This window comes from Mytilus edulis, chromosome 5, assembly GCF_963676685.1.
Source record: "Mytilus edulis chromosome 5, xbMytEdul2.2, whole genome shotgun sequence".
Lineage (NCBI taxonomy): Eukaryota > Metazoa > Mollusca > Bivalvia > Mytilida > Mytilidae > Mytilus > Mytilus edulis.
The window spans coordinates 82235762-82249938 of record NC_092348.1 but is presented as its reverse complement, the minus strand read 5'-3'; the positions used below and the strand labels follow the sequence as shown (position 1 = coordinate 82249938).

At 32.6% G+C, this 14177-nt stretch overlaps 1 protein-coding gene across 4 annotated transcripts in view; it reads right to left on the bottom strand.

Moving 5' to 3' along the window:
- LOC139524597 (fibrocystin-L-like) overlaps positions 1-14177 on the bottom strand; it is a 68999-nt gene that overhangs the window by 2601 nt on the left and 52221 nt on the right. The window contains exons 48-61 of one of the 4 annotated variants that reach the window (XM_071319516.1): positions 13584-13757; positions 12847-13080; positions 11882-12260; positions 10841-11196; positions 9789-9942; positions 9237-9469; positions 7944-8204; positions 6958-7592; positions 6333-6560; positions 5392-5766; positions 4304-4694; positions 3182-3363; positions 2234-2360; positions 1867-1941 (exon numbers count right to left, since the gene is read on the bottom strand). In XM_071319516.1, coding sequence (XP_071175617.1) covers positions 1867-1941; positions 2234-2360; positions 3182-3363; positions 4304-4694; positions 5392-5766; positions 6333-6560; positions 6958-7592; positions 7944-8204; positions 9237-9469; positions 9789-9942; positions 10841-11196; positions 11882-12260; positions 12847-13080; positions 13584-13757 — 3804 coding nt within the window. Of the gene's footprint in view, positions 1-1057; positions 1082-1866; positions 1942-2233; positions 2361-3181; positions 3364-4303; positions 4695-5391; positions 5767-6332; positions 6561-6957; positions 7593-7669; positions 7701-7943; positions 8205-9236; positions 9470-9788; positions 9943-10840; positions 11197-11881; positions 12261-12846; positions 13081-13583; positions 13758-14177 lie in introns of those variants that run through there. The other 3 variants (XM_071319517.1, XM_071319518.1, XM_071319519.1) reach the window with 3 other exon arrangements.

Genomic DNA, 14177 nt, shown 5'->3' with positions numbered 1-14177 from the left:
TAAAACCTGACCGTCTGTCAGAGATAAAAATATAGGTTAATTTATTATAACAAAATTATTTTCAAGCAGCAACTCATTATCATAAAACATATAAGTGAAACCTTTTTTGTTCTTATATCAGTGCCATATTATCTAAAAGGTTACCATTTTACTCAGATACAGATTAAATCATAAAACATATGTGGTTCAGGAAACAATATCCATTTAATAGTTCCTACTCTTCGGAAAAGTTGATCTATCATATGTAGTAAATATGTTTTCAGAAGAAATGATAGATTTATTTTAAAAAGCTGTTTTAAAAAGCACAAATTTCTGTTAATTATCACTTTTTTCTCTTGCCACATTTAAATTCTTTGAAGCAAATGATCATTTCATCAAGTCCGTCAATTAGTGAACTGACTTAAATTGGTCTTTCTGGAATCTCAACCCAAAAACATTTTGTCTACATGATATTCAATGTTCAAGGGAGACAACTACCATTGTAGAAAATTGTGGGATAATTTTTATTTTGTATTAAAACTTTTTACTGTTTCAACCATGCAAAAACTGTAGTTGTAAACTATTCTATTTAATTGTTTTTTGTTACAAAGGTTACATTTTGTGGAAGCTGACTATTTTTTTATCATCTTTTTTTAAAGTTTAAAAAAAAAGTCCTTAATATATCTCTTTTTGGAAAAGGTCCATTAAAATTTATAGGAATTTCTAAATAAATTATTGTGAAACTAATTGTTGGGCATCTTGATAGGTTTAGATAATTTACAAAAAAAACACTGGATTATTATTAACTTTACATTTTCAAAATGAGAAAATTTTAGTTCCCAAAGTGTAGTTTTTAGACAGTTATAAATATAAAAATAAGAAGATGTGGTATGATTGCCAATGATAATACACACAACCATAGACCAAATGATGTAGAGGTTAAGTTTATTCTATGTAGAATTCAGTGAATAAAGTCAGTTTCTGTTTGATGAGAATAATATGAAAAACATATCATTAATAAAAACCAAACCACAACTGCAAGGATTGTTAATAAATAGGAATTCACAAAATAACAAACCTCCTAAAGCAAAAGACTGTCGTCCTATGAAAACGAATGATTTAATGACAAACATTAAAATCAATACGGAAATCAAATCATATGTTATTTATACCTCTTTGATCAGAGAATACATATCTCAGGTTTTTATATACTTATAAATTATCGGGATTTCTACACATTGATATCGTAAAATATCAGCCAAGAGCCACAAAGCTGAACACTGTGTAGAGTGGCTGATATTTTACTATATCTTTACGTAGAAAATCCAATTTTCTGTTTATTGTTCTATGACTGGTCTTTTTCCCCTCCCGAAGACAGTTTCAGCTTGAAGAAAGCAAGCTTGATAATTTCCTCTCACATTCTGACGTCGCTGATAATGTCTGTCTCAAAGCCATGATATGAGAATAACTAAGCAACTGAGCAGGGTGATATGGACGTAGGAAGGACGTCAATCATAAGTATAGGAATATATTTCTTATGAAAATATGGTAATATTAAAAATTAACCAGGATTAATTTACCAATACATATTATTCTTAAACAGAGCTCTCTCTCATAGCAGCAAAGTGTATAGAATACTGTGTAATCAAGAATACCACCAGATGCTACAAATGCTGGAATTGCACACTTTCGATATCAAATGTAACAACCATGTGCAAATATACCGCATATGCCATAAACAACTCAAACATAACATGTGCATACCATTGACCGGTGTTGTACAAGAATAAACAAAGCTAAAAACAAAAAAATAATTGTCATGTGACCCAAAGGTCTGTGTTCTGAACCACCATGGTATATAAACGACCACAAAACAATGGTTAATACCTCGACAATAGGGTTTAACATGGTATTGTCTCATGCCTCCTTTAGTTATGTACACAATGTTGGAGTGGTGGTGTTCTGTAACATAACATAATGTCAAGGTCAGAGTGCTTTATTGACTAATTGATTATTACCTTCTTGACACCACTTCAAAACATAATGAATTGTTTCTAATAAAGGAGTAAATGTAATATTCTAAACAAATCAACAATATGTCAACGCCATTTTATCATATTCATTCTTATAATATCAGGGTTTTTTTTCAAATCTCTTTTGGCATATAAATTTTGAGAAAAATTTATGGAAAAAAGGGGAAAACTATTTTTTCCCCCTGAAAATGGTGTTTGGTTTCCTTTGTTTTGAAACTTACTGTGTGTTTTGGTCTTTGGATAGACCACTAATCTCCAGTATATAAATCCTGCTACGAGTCCCATAATGATAACAACACACACTACAATTCCAATGATAAGTCCAAGTTTGGCATCACTATCGTCATCCTATAAAACAAAACAAAAATATTACAAAATTTTAATTTATGTTGTTTATTCCAAACACAAAATACTGTCAATTTATGGTTGGTTTAAATTAAATCTAATTTCAAGCCATTCATGCTGAATGCAAGAACCTGAAACACTTGAAAAGTAAAACTTCATTTGCTGTATATAGATATAGGAAGATGTGGTGTGAGTGCCAATGAGACAACTCTCCATACAAATAACAATTTAAAAAGTAAACCATTATAGGTTAAAGTACGGCCTTCAACACGGAGCCTTAGCTCACACCGAACAACAAGCTATAAAGGGCCCCAAAATTACTAGTGTAAAACCATTCAAACGGGAAAACCAACGGTCTAATCTATATAAACAAAACGAAAAACGAGAAACACGTATATATTACATAAACAAACGACAACTACTGTACATCAGATTCCTGACTTAGGACAGGTGCAAACATTTGCAGCGGGATTAAACGTTATCTCTTTATTGAGAACTGTGGTTTACCCACACATGAAACATTTCTATTCATATTGAACTGTGCACTGCTACTTTGAAAATGTATCAGCTTTAAATCTTGCTAAACCGCAACCAAATTTTCTGCAAGTAGTTATTTCTATTTTATTACATCAAGAGCATTTAAAAAAATTGAATTTGAATAAATCAGGTGAATCATCTGTTTATAATATAACAAAAGCCATTCAGATGAAGCTGATTTAACATGTAATTTTCATAACAACATCTAACATTGCTAAGTAGATCTTGATTGAATTATAGGTCATTGGGCCAGTAGCAAAAACTTTTATCTTCTACTTAAGACTTACGGTTTCTCCACAGTTGACTCCATAGTATTGTACATTATCAATGGTCAAGTATGTAGACAGGGTGAATGTCTGACCATTGTAGGTGAAGGTATTTCCAGAGGAGATTGCAGTGCAAGCATCATCAATAATAGACTGTACGGTTGTAGTATTTCCAGTCACAGTAACAGTAATAACAACACTACCTAAAAACAAAGTGTTACACTTGTATATCTATGTATTTAATTATGAAAAAAAAATACATCATATCAAACTGTAATAACAGTCCCCTCAAATTACAAACTGTAAACAGGGAAATTAATGTGCAGTGTTCATCATCAAACTTTCATATAACTATATCATATATATCAACAACAGTTACCCTAGGTGGCTTACCGTAAACATGGAAATTATAGTGCAGGGGTTATTTTATTAATCTTCACTTGATAAATAATTTTTCCCCATTGTCAGATTTGCTCTAAATGCTTTGGTTTCAGAGTTATAAGCCAAAATCTACATTTTACCCCTATGTTCTATTTTTAGCCATTGCGGCCATCTTGGTTCGTTTGTCGGGTCACTGGACACATTTTTAAACTAGATACTCCAATGATGATTGTGGCCAAGTTTGGTTAAATTTGGCCGAGTAGTTTCAGAGGAGAAGATTTTTGTAAAAGTTAACCAAGACGACGACAACGGACGACGCCAAAGGACGACGCGGACGGACGACGCGGACGGACGACGCCAATGGACAACGCGGACGGACGACGGACGCCAAGTGATGAGAAAAGCTCACTTGGCCCTTTGGGCCAGGTGAGCTAAAAATGAATTCTTGTAATATAATGCTTGTTTAAACAAATTGATGTTCAATAAGTTTCTGATTGTCTTGGTTTAAGTAGTCAAACTAACTTTTGATATTAGCAGAATGAAATATTTCAAAATGAAGAACATTATAAAATCTGGTACCTCATTCTCCAATCAAAAGTCAACTCCAATGTGTCACTGAAAACTGCTTGCATTAAGTACTAATAGTATAAAGATATTTTATAATACTCAATAGGTTCTTTGCATTGTCCGGGGGATACTCTGATGTTGTCAAATTCCAATTGTTAATTGTCCAAGTGTCTTAGATTTAAATTGACTACTAACCTTCTGACAGAACCATATCTTTAGCCCTAATGTAGGAACTCTTTGATGTCAAGAATTCGTTTACGACAGATGCTCCAAAAGATTGAGTTCCATATGTTGAGAAGTCCTCATTGACTTTTATTTTCATTTCTTTACTGGTATCTTCCACAACATCATTATACTCTGACGGTATAACTTCTACAAACTCTTCCACTTCAAATGAATATCCTGCTGGGTTAGATTCTACGGTAAATTTGATGACGGCCATTCCAGGTTGATCAAATCGGAGATCATTGAGTGATACTTGGCCAGTAGCAGGGTCAAATGATCCAACGGTTGTTCCTGCCAGAGCACCTCCATATCCAAAAGATGTTGGTGCAGACATTGAAGCTGTTACCTGCCACAAATGACCCTACAATACAAATAGATGTATAGTTTCCTGTGGTATTCACAAGGGGGTGGGATGTATCAAAGATTTGATCAAGTTGTGACCATACATTTTTCATAGCAAAATCTTACCCATCCACACATTACTCGGTTATCAAACATACAATCTGTGACATCTGTGAAAATTCATATGAATTAGGCAAATATAGCATTTAGAAAATTATATCAGAAGATGAAAACTTATGACTCATTTTAAATGTACAGTGCAAACTGTGTAAACCAACACACTGGGGGACAAGAAAAAATTTTGAATCAAGCAGGGTGTCCGAATACTCAGGTTTTTTCTACAAGGATAGGCAAATTTTGGGACCATGAAAATGTGTTGGTTAAAGCAAGATGTTGGAATACTCAGGTGGTCGATTAATCAGGTTACACTGTATTCCCTTCTTGAAATTCCACCCCATTCATATAGTTGACACAATTTAGGAGTGACCTAGCAACACATCTATGTATACTTCCTTATAAGTAAAGCAAACTTTTTTATAATTCATTTTTCATGATTTTCATGTATATATTGACAATTCTTTATTTAATACATAAGTATAGAAAGATTAAATAATTATCAATTAAAATTAACCCTTTATATACAAGAATAGAAAGATTAAAAAAGATTTACCATAAGAAGACACAAGAACAACATATAAAAGAAGAGAAATATTTACCTTCCAATCAATATCTGATACAACAATATTAGTTGTGCTATCTTTAATGTCCAGGGTGACAGTGGTCAGATCATTGGCAAAGATATTTCCCGACTTGAAAACTACTCCAGCCTTTAGTCCTCTCTGTGTTACAGTCAATGGAGAAGATTCTACAGAGAATATAACCTCGGTTGGGTAAGAGAGAGTAAATTCCAAAACGTAGCCACTTCCCTCATGGGATAGCATCAAATCAGTGAAATTAGCCCAGCCACTGACGAATGAAATATTTGTCGTTCCCGACAGTACTGCACTTGGGTTGCTGCCACTTCCTGCTTTCAATGATACACTCACTTGCCATGGGGCTATTGAGGCTCCCAAAAGGGTAATCTGATCTCCCTGTAAACATGAATTATATGATTTGTTACAATAATGTACACCATTGACAAGTAAATTTACCAAAGATTTCATTGACCAATTAGAAAATGTCTTTAAAGTATAAGAAAATAATTTAATCACTGTTAAAGATGTTTGAATAATTGAAAGACTAGTCTATAGTATATATATAAATTATGTATAATGTCTTTCAGTAGAGTATTCAAGGCATTACATCAATAGTAAGATGTTGTGAGTGTATGGCCTAATCTGATAGTCTATGGTCTTTTTACAGTCAGAAAGTAGCGTAATATGACCACATACAGTTAATATGACCACATAGAGTTAATATGACCTTGCATTTTATGTTGTAATGATTGTGAAAAATATGCCATAGATGTTTTATTAAATCAACATAATAAAAGGCACTTTTTACTATGTCTATTATCAATACTTTTCCTTTTCTATAACATTTTTTGGGGCACTTTTTTTTTATAAGTTTGAACATTGGAATGTGTCCATGATAGTACCTTCTGCACATTTCCTAGACAAGTTTTAACAGTATATCTATCACATTAAAATAGACTTACAATAATATCCAACATATGAAGTTTAGGTTGTACACTGAATGGATTTCCTTCCGATGCAGGTTGGGCATGCTCCTTCATATGTAAAGTGTGTGGTATTTTGAGGACAGACACATAATCATCTCCGGCGGTGACAACATCGGCCCATGTAGGATCTGTTACGGGTGGCATGGCCTCTGCCACTGATACTCCATTTATTGTTATGTTAAGAATGTCAGACAAGTTACCAGACTAAAACAGAAGGCAATAATGTGTTATAACAATATCAAAAGCTGCTGGCATGAGAAAAAGTTTATGCAATAAAAAGAACTTTTTCAATTGTTTCAAACTATTTTCTCTTTGGTATTTTCTATATTTTATTTTTCCCACTTTAATTGATAATTTAATTAACCAGAAAATGTATTCAGTTCTTTATAAGATCATTAACTGGCATTTTGTTAGGTCTAAGACTATTAAAACATTTAATGTTAATTGACATAATTGTTAATTTCTGTGTCATTTGGTCTCTTGTGGAGAGTTGTTTAACTGGTAATCATACCACATCTTCTGTTTATATACACATTGTGTATCCTAAGCAAAGGACAATACTATAATATCTAGCCTCACACATACATCTATGTATATATACCTGATAGCTATTGATAATTGTGACAGCCAACTGTTGTAAGTCACTGAATGTCAGTGTACTAACAGTTGTAGATGTAGTACAGTTTATATCGGAGCATGGCTGATTGCCGATTTCTACAGTATACACTGTATTTGGTCCTGTTGATCTCCTCCTACGACGTCGCTTATCTGCCCCTGTCTGTACATTCATTACACGGATTTTACTTGCTGGAACCTTCAAAAATAGAGCCAAATTGTTTACAAGATCATCTCCGAAAAATTGATCAACAGTCATAGATGGCACGTTGAATCCTAGAACAATGACGGGATTAATCTTTATATCTACTACACCAGCTCCCCTCAAGATAATGTGTTGGTGTTTCCAATCATAGTCTAGATAGTTTGTTCCACAGGCATCTGATGCTGGGTTGGGAATAAACTGATCCCAAGTTGTTGGAGCATTGAGTAACACTCTGTCTTCACTATCTTTGTATCCATTGGATGGTAAGACATATGCACCATCACAATAAATATCCAAACGATTTGGAACATTGTAATATGTTGCTATGCCTACAGCCTTTGTATTGTCTGAGTTTAACATTCTGTATCTCAGATGTTGTGGTGATGTACTGGTAAAATATACACTGTAGTTACGACCTGTGAAATAAAGGCATTAATAAGTACTTGTAAACTATACAGTGTAGTTACGACCTGTGAAATAAAGGCATTAATAAGTACTTGTAAACTATACACTGTAGTTACGACCTGTGAAATAAAGGCATTAATAAGTACTTGTAAACTATACACTGTAGTTATTCCAAAAGTCTGCATTCAATCATACAGCAAATTTGCAATTCCTTGAACATTTAAATTTGTGGTTTTTCTTGTACCCACAAAATCCATGAAAAATTGATAACCAACTAATAACAATGAATCCACAGTAGTATTTCTCTACTTGTCACTTCATTTAAGTATACAATCAACAAAAGTCAATGTATAAAATAATACCTGTTGCCATGACAGAAGTAAAGGTAGACAGACGTTTCTGACAGGTATAACCTGAACACCATCCGTGATCCTGAGGTCCATTAATCAGATCCATAAAGCCATCCCCATTATCATTCCAGCCAAGGACTCCTACAGGTGACAATCGTCTGCTCTCTGTGTCTGCATCCATATTTTCTATTACGATTTGTTCATAGTTGTATCCAGTGCAAAAGTATGCCTGTGATTCTGATTTATATTGACATGTATCGTCACGAATTATACCTAGAACAACAATAAACAACATAAATGTACATGTATCATCACGAATTATACCTAGAACAACAATAAACAACATAAATGTACATGTATCATCACGAATTATACCTAGAACAACAATAAACAACATAAATGTACATGTATCATCACGAATTATACCTAGAACAACAATAAACAACATAAATGTACATGTATCGTCACGAATTATACCTAGAACAACAATAAACAACATAAATGTACATGTATCGTCACGAATTATACCTAGAACAACAATAAACAACATAAATGTACATGTATCATCACGAATTATACCTAGAACAACAATAAACAACATAAATGTACATGTATCATCACGAATTATACCTAGAACAACAATAAACAACATAAATGTACATGTATCATCACGAATTATACCTAGAACAACAATAAACAACATTAATGTACATGTATCGTCACGAATTATACCTAGAACAACAATAAACAACATAAATGTACATGTATCGTCACGAATTATACCTAGAACAACAATAAACAACATAAATGTACATGTATCATCACGAATTATACCTAGAACAACAATAAACAACATAAATGTACATGTATCATCACGAATTATACCTAGAACAACAATAAACAACATAAATGTACATGTATCGTCACGAATTATACCTAGAACAACAATTAACAACATAAATGTACATGTATCATCACGAATTATACCTAGAACAACAATAAACAACATAAATGTACATGTATCATCACGAATTATACCTAGAACAACAATAAACAACATAAATGTACATGTATCATCATTAATTATAACAAGAATAATAGAAAAATAAAAAAATAAAGACTGAATACTATACCTTAAATTTTTAAACTCTCCCCAATAAGCTAATATTAGACAAAAACTCAAAGCCATACACAGAAGAATTTTTGCATCTACATGTTTATTTAATTTCTTAGTTGTCTGATTGTTAAATATTGAAATAAGCAACTTGAGAAAATATTCAACAAAGAGAATGAACAAAATCATACCCTTATATTTGGCAAGAACATCTACATCTGCTTTAGTCCCATCGGGATAAGTGAGCATAGGCTTAGGAATACGATAGTCTCCGAGTCCATATCGTGCATCACCATCCCACTGGTACTCTGCCTGTGAAAGAGCATCTCCTGCAGCACCAAGGAATGAACCATCAGAATCTTTAATCAGGGCTTTCCTATGTCCATCACAACTCATGTCTACACAATCAGCAGGGTTAGCTTTGCTAGAAACAAACAATTATTCCAATAATTCATATGTAACACTAAATGGAATAACATAAATATTACAACTTGATAGGTCCTTACTTTAAGAATAAGTTGCAAAGTGTTTTAATTTTTATTTTAAAAATTCCTTAAACAAATAAACAATAATGAATAATAAATTGCAATAAGCAGTCAATTTGGTTCATTTTTATTTTAAAGTTCCAAGTACATAAAGTAAAATAATCCAATACAAATACCAAACCTATGGTGAAATGAAAACAAATCTACAGCTGCCATGAATTATTTCTTAAATAACATTAAAAAGAGTCTATCACTTACTGAACATTTGGTCTGATCAAGTAGAGTTTATTGTCAACATTGTACATATGAGATCTAGACATAAGCATTGGCAGAATAGCATCCTCCATCATAGGGTTAGAAGCTACAGCTGTATCCTGTCCACATGTACTCTTAAAATTAGCAAAGGTAGTATCTACAAAATATCAAAATGTGACTAGTCATTCTTAAAATTAGCAAAGGTGGTATCTACAAAATATCAAAATGTGACTAGTCATTCTTAAAATTCGCAAAGGTGGTATCTGTGTACAAAATATCAAATTGCGACTAGTTATTCTTAATCTTTGCAAAGGTAGTATCTACAAAACATCAAAATGCGACTAGTCATTCTTAAATTTCGCAAAGGTAGTATCTACAAACTATCAAAATGCGACTAGTCATTCTGAAAATTTGCAAAGGTAGTATCTACAAAATATCAAAATGCTACTAGTCATTCTTAAAATTCGCAAAAGTAGTATCTACAAACTATCAAAATGCGACTAGTCATTCTTAAAATTCACAAAGGTAGTATCTACAAACTATCAAAATGCAACTAGTCATTCTTAAAATTAGTAAATAATAAAAAAAAATATAAATTATAAATATTGGATCAAATAAAGTTTTAAGCAAATGAAAATTCTTGTTTCATGATTTCCATATATCCTCTTTCTGTGTGAATCAAAGGATAATAGTCTATTACAAAATTAAGTTTAAAACAAATGAAAATTCTGTTGTAAACAATTTCAATAAATAATGTCATTTGATTTTTAAAGTGTCAAAGTAGATCAAATATGAGGGTAGTATTGCCCTTTACTGTCAGGCGCCAAACAGTCATTTTTGGCTACCATTAGCTTCATTCATCAAAATATCCTTATCCTGAGCAGTCTCAAATAGTTATCATTAACCTTATTTTCGGAAAAACTTGATTCTTCAAAATCATTTGATTTTTTTATCTTCTTAAAAAAGTCTTTATTTTGTTGTCATGCACCAAAAATTACAGTTAATGTCAGTTGTCTTTTGTCTCAAATATAACTTTTCCAAAAAGTTTTACTAACCTATAACTTCCATTCTTCCTCCAAGGGACTGATATGCCATTTGATTATAAAATGGTTTAATAATTGCAGCATTGCTTGCCTGACTGAAGTTGGGAGTACTGAGCCCAACTTTTCCTTTTCCGTTCACTCTCCAAGCTCGTCCAAATTTGCCCGAAATTTTGTAATTAGCATCGTTATAATCAATGACATCTGTGGCGCAGTCAAAAGCAGCTGTCTGCCCCACTATCAAATTGTTTTCAATCTTCATGTAATTGTCCACAAAAATATGGTCCACAGCGCTTGCTCCATAAACAAATGGGAAGATACCCACTCCATTCTCTAATACTGTGTTCTTCTTCACAACTACATCAAATATACTGAAATCGAAAAGTTCACTTTCACAATATTTAGCTTCCAAAATAGTAATGTATAAACAAAATTGATAAAGAAGTTTTATTAAGCCAAAAAAGAATTATGTTTGTTATTGCACTTGATTTTAAGTTTTAGGTATAAAAATATTTAGCAGAACACCAAATATTGCTTGATTCCTCAAATATTTGGTGGAGAGATGTTTTCATTTAAGAAATCTTAATGAAACAACAAGAATTTAATAAGATTTTGTAAGGAGGCTAAGATGTAGTTAATCATTTATGAAAATAAAATAAAGGGTTACTCTACAAATATAATAAAGAAGATGTGGTATGATTGGCAATGAGACAACTCTCCACAATAGACCAAAGGACACAAAAATAAACAACTACAGATCACCGTACGTCCTTCAACAATGAGCCAAGTCCATACCACACAGTCAAAGTTCTCTTATGCTATCAAATTCAAAAAGCCAGTAGATTTTGAAGGGGAGGCTGAGATGTAGTTAAATTATTTATAAAAATAAAATAAAGGTTTACTCTACAAAGTTCTCTTATGCTATCAAATCCAAAAAGCCATTGAAGTCAAAGAATGAAATCATGATGGCTGACATGAACAGCCAATATCTTTGATTTTAATTAATTGATAAACGTAAAACTTCCCACAACTTTTTTGTTTTACATAAACATTTACCTGTTATGATATAGACCAAAATCCCAACATTTCCATACAGTGAAGTTGACCAGCTGCACACAACTATGTGCAGTGTCAAAATTAGGATCATCCATATCTGAAGGGAACACTGCGGTACCAATCAACCCTGTATGAATAGAGTTGTCTGTCCATGGCTCAGTTGTAGATGAACAGTCTTCTCCTAAACTATGTAATCCCGCACGTTCAAATGATGATATGGCATTGCCTTGGATAACAAGCTCAGAAGCACCAATAGCTTCTATCATACCTTTGTAATCAAAGTTGAAGCTCTCGTATCTTCCATTGTATGATCCTCTGAATAGACTGAGCGCCATCAAATTACGTCTTATTCTCGTGTCTGATGACCTAGTTTCAATACCTTAATGAAACAAGTATAAAAAAAAAATCATTAAATTGCCATCTTCTAATTCGTAATTTTGATTATTTTTCTATGCTCTTTAAGTTGGTGAAATATTTTTGAAAAAAAGGCTTTGATATTTAGATGAAAATAAAAGGATTAGTTTTGACCATACTTTCAAAAATATTTTGTAGTCTTGTCTTTAATTTTTACTAATGTGCTTTGTATATATGCCTTTTTGTGTTTCTCTTTAAACATATGATGTGGCTCTCGTCATTGTGTTATTCCATCCCCTAGAACCCCCCTCTGGATCCGCCACTGCAGGCCTTTGTTAGACTTGTATAATTTTTTATTTTATTTTCTTGTGTATAATTTCGGAGTTTAGTATGACGTCCATTATCACTGAACTAGTATACATATTTGTTCAGGGGCCAGTTTTAGGACGCCTCTGGGTGCAGGAGTTCTTGCTGCATTGTAGACCCATAGGTTGCCTTCGTCTGTTGTCTGCTCTATGGTCAGGTTGTTGTTTCTTTGACACATTCCCCATTTCCATTCTCAATTTTATACACTAAATTACAGTTTAATACAATCTAATAATTTTCCTCACCTGGACCAACTGTTCTATAGATGACATTATCCTGTAACTCAAGACCATGTACACCATACACTCCAATAGCTGTACCATATACATGATGGAAGCTACACTTCTTCACATAGCATGGTTTTATGTCATTCAAAGTGCCGATATCCATGAAAGAAACGGCATGTCGGGGATCATGAGGTGCTGTAAAACCTTCTTGACCTCCACGATAAAATTCTACATTTGATATTCTGGCATATCCTGGAGAAGAAAATAAGGAAATGTTTATGATAAAAGCCAGGCTTAACAGGTAAAATAAAAATCCTGTAATTGCATATCTGAATTCTCAAAAAAATCCAACTGTATATAAAAAAAATTCAAAGTGAATACTTGGTATTATTTATCTGTCTTCAGTTGTAGAGACACGGTAATATTCAGTATAAAGTTCTTGTACAATTAAATTCAAGGTTAAATATTTTATATGATTAACCTGTGCAAGTTCTTGTAGAATATTTTAGAGTTGCAACTGGATAATTTTACAGTGTAAAAATATGTAAGGTAAACAGGAAGTTGTTGAGTGATGAATCTGAAAACGCATCACAGGGTAAAGCTGACTTATATAAAACTTGAGACAAAATTTCAGTAATCCTTATGACATAGTACCTCAGAAAGATGCGATGAAAAATATTCATGGGATGGACAGACATAAAACAGTATACCATCACTTTTTTAAAGTGGGGTATAAATATTCAAATATAATTTACCTGTGAAAGTTCTTGTAGCGTCAGCAGTAACACCAACAATGACACGTGCACCAAATGATTCTTTTTCTATATCAGCGTAGTCTTCCCCAATTATTCTAATGTTACGACCTGTTAACAAACCAACCTCTGCACCTATGCTGTAACTTTGTCCATTGGCAAAGCTTTCAGATGCAACTGAAATATATAATAACATGTTGCAATTAACTTTTATATGATAAATGTTCCTGTTTCTAAAAAGGTTTGACTGTTTCCAAAAAGGTTTCTTATATCTCAGCACTGAAATTAATATACTTGTCATTATTACCCAGAATAAACAACTAATGATTTTTTTCTTAATCTAAATCAGTGTCTAACGTTGAAACCTGTAAGGATGTGCTTTGGAAAGTAAAAAGAACTTCTATTACATACAACCCTTAAGACCACAATTTACCATTTACCATACAAAGTATTTTAAAATGTCAAGGTGGTCATTTATTTTCCCAAAATTAAAGTGCTAATAAAACTGCTCATAATGTCAACATATAGTTGTTCCTCCTAACAAAAATCTCTATGATATCTACTGTGTAAACAATACTATAGTTTCAGTAACTAATG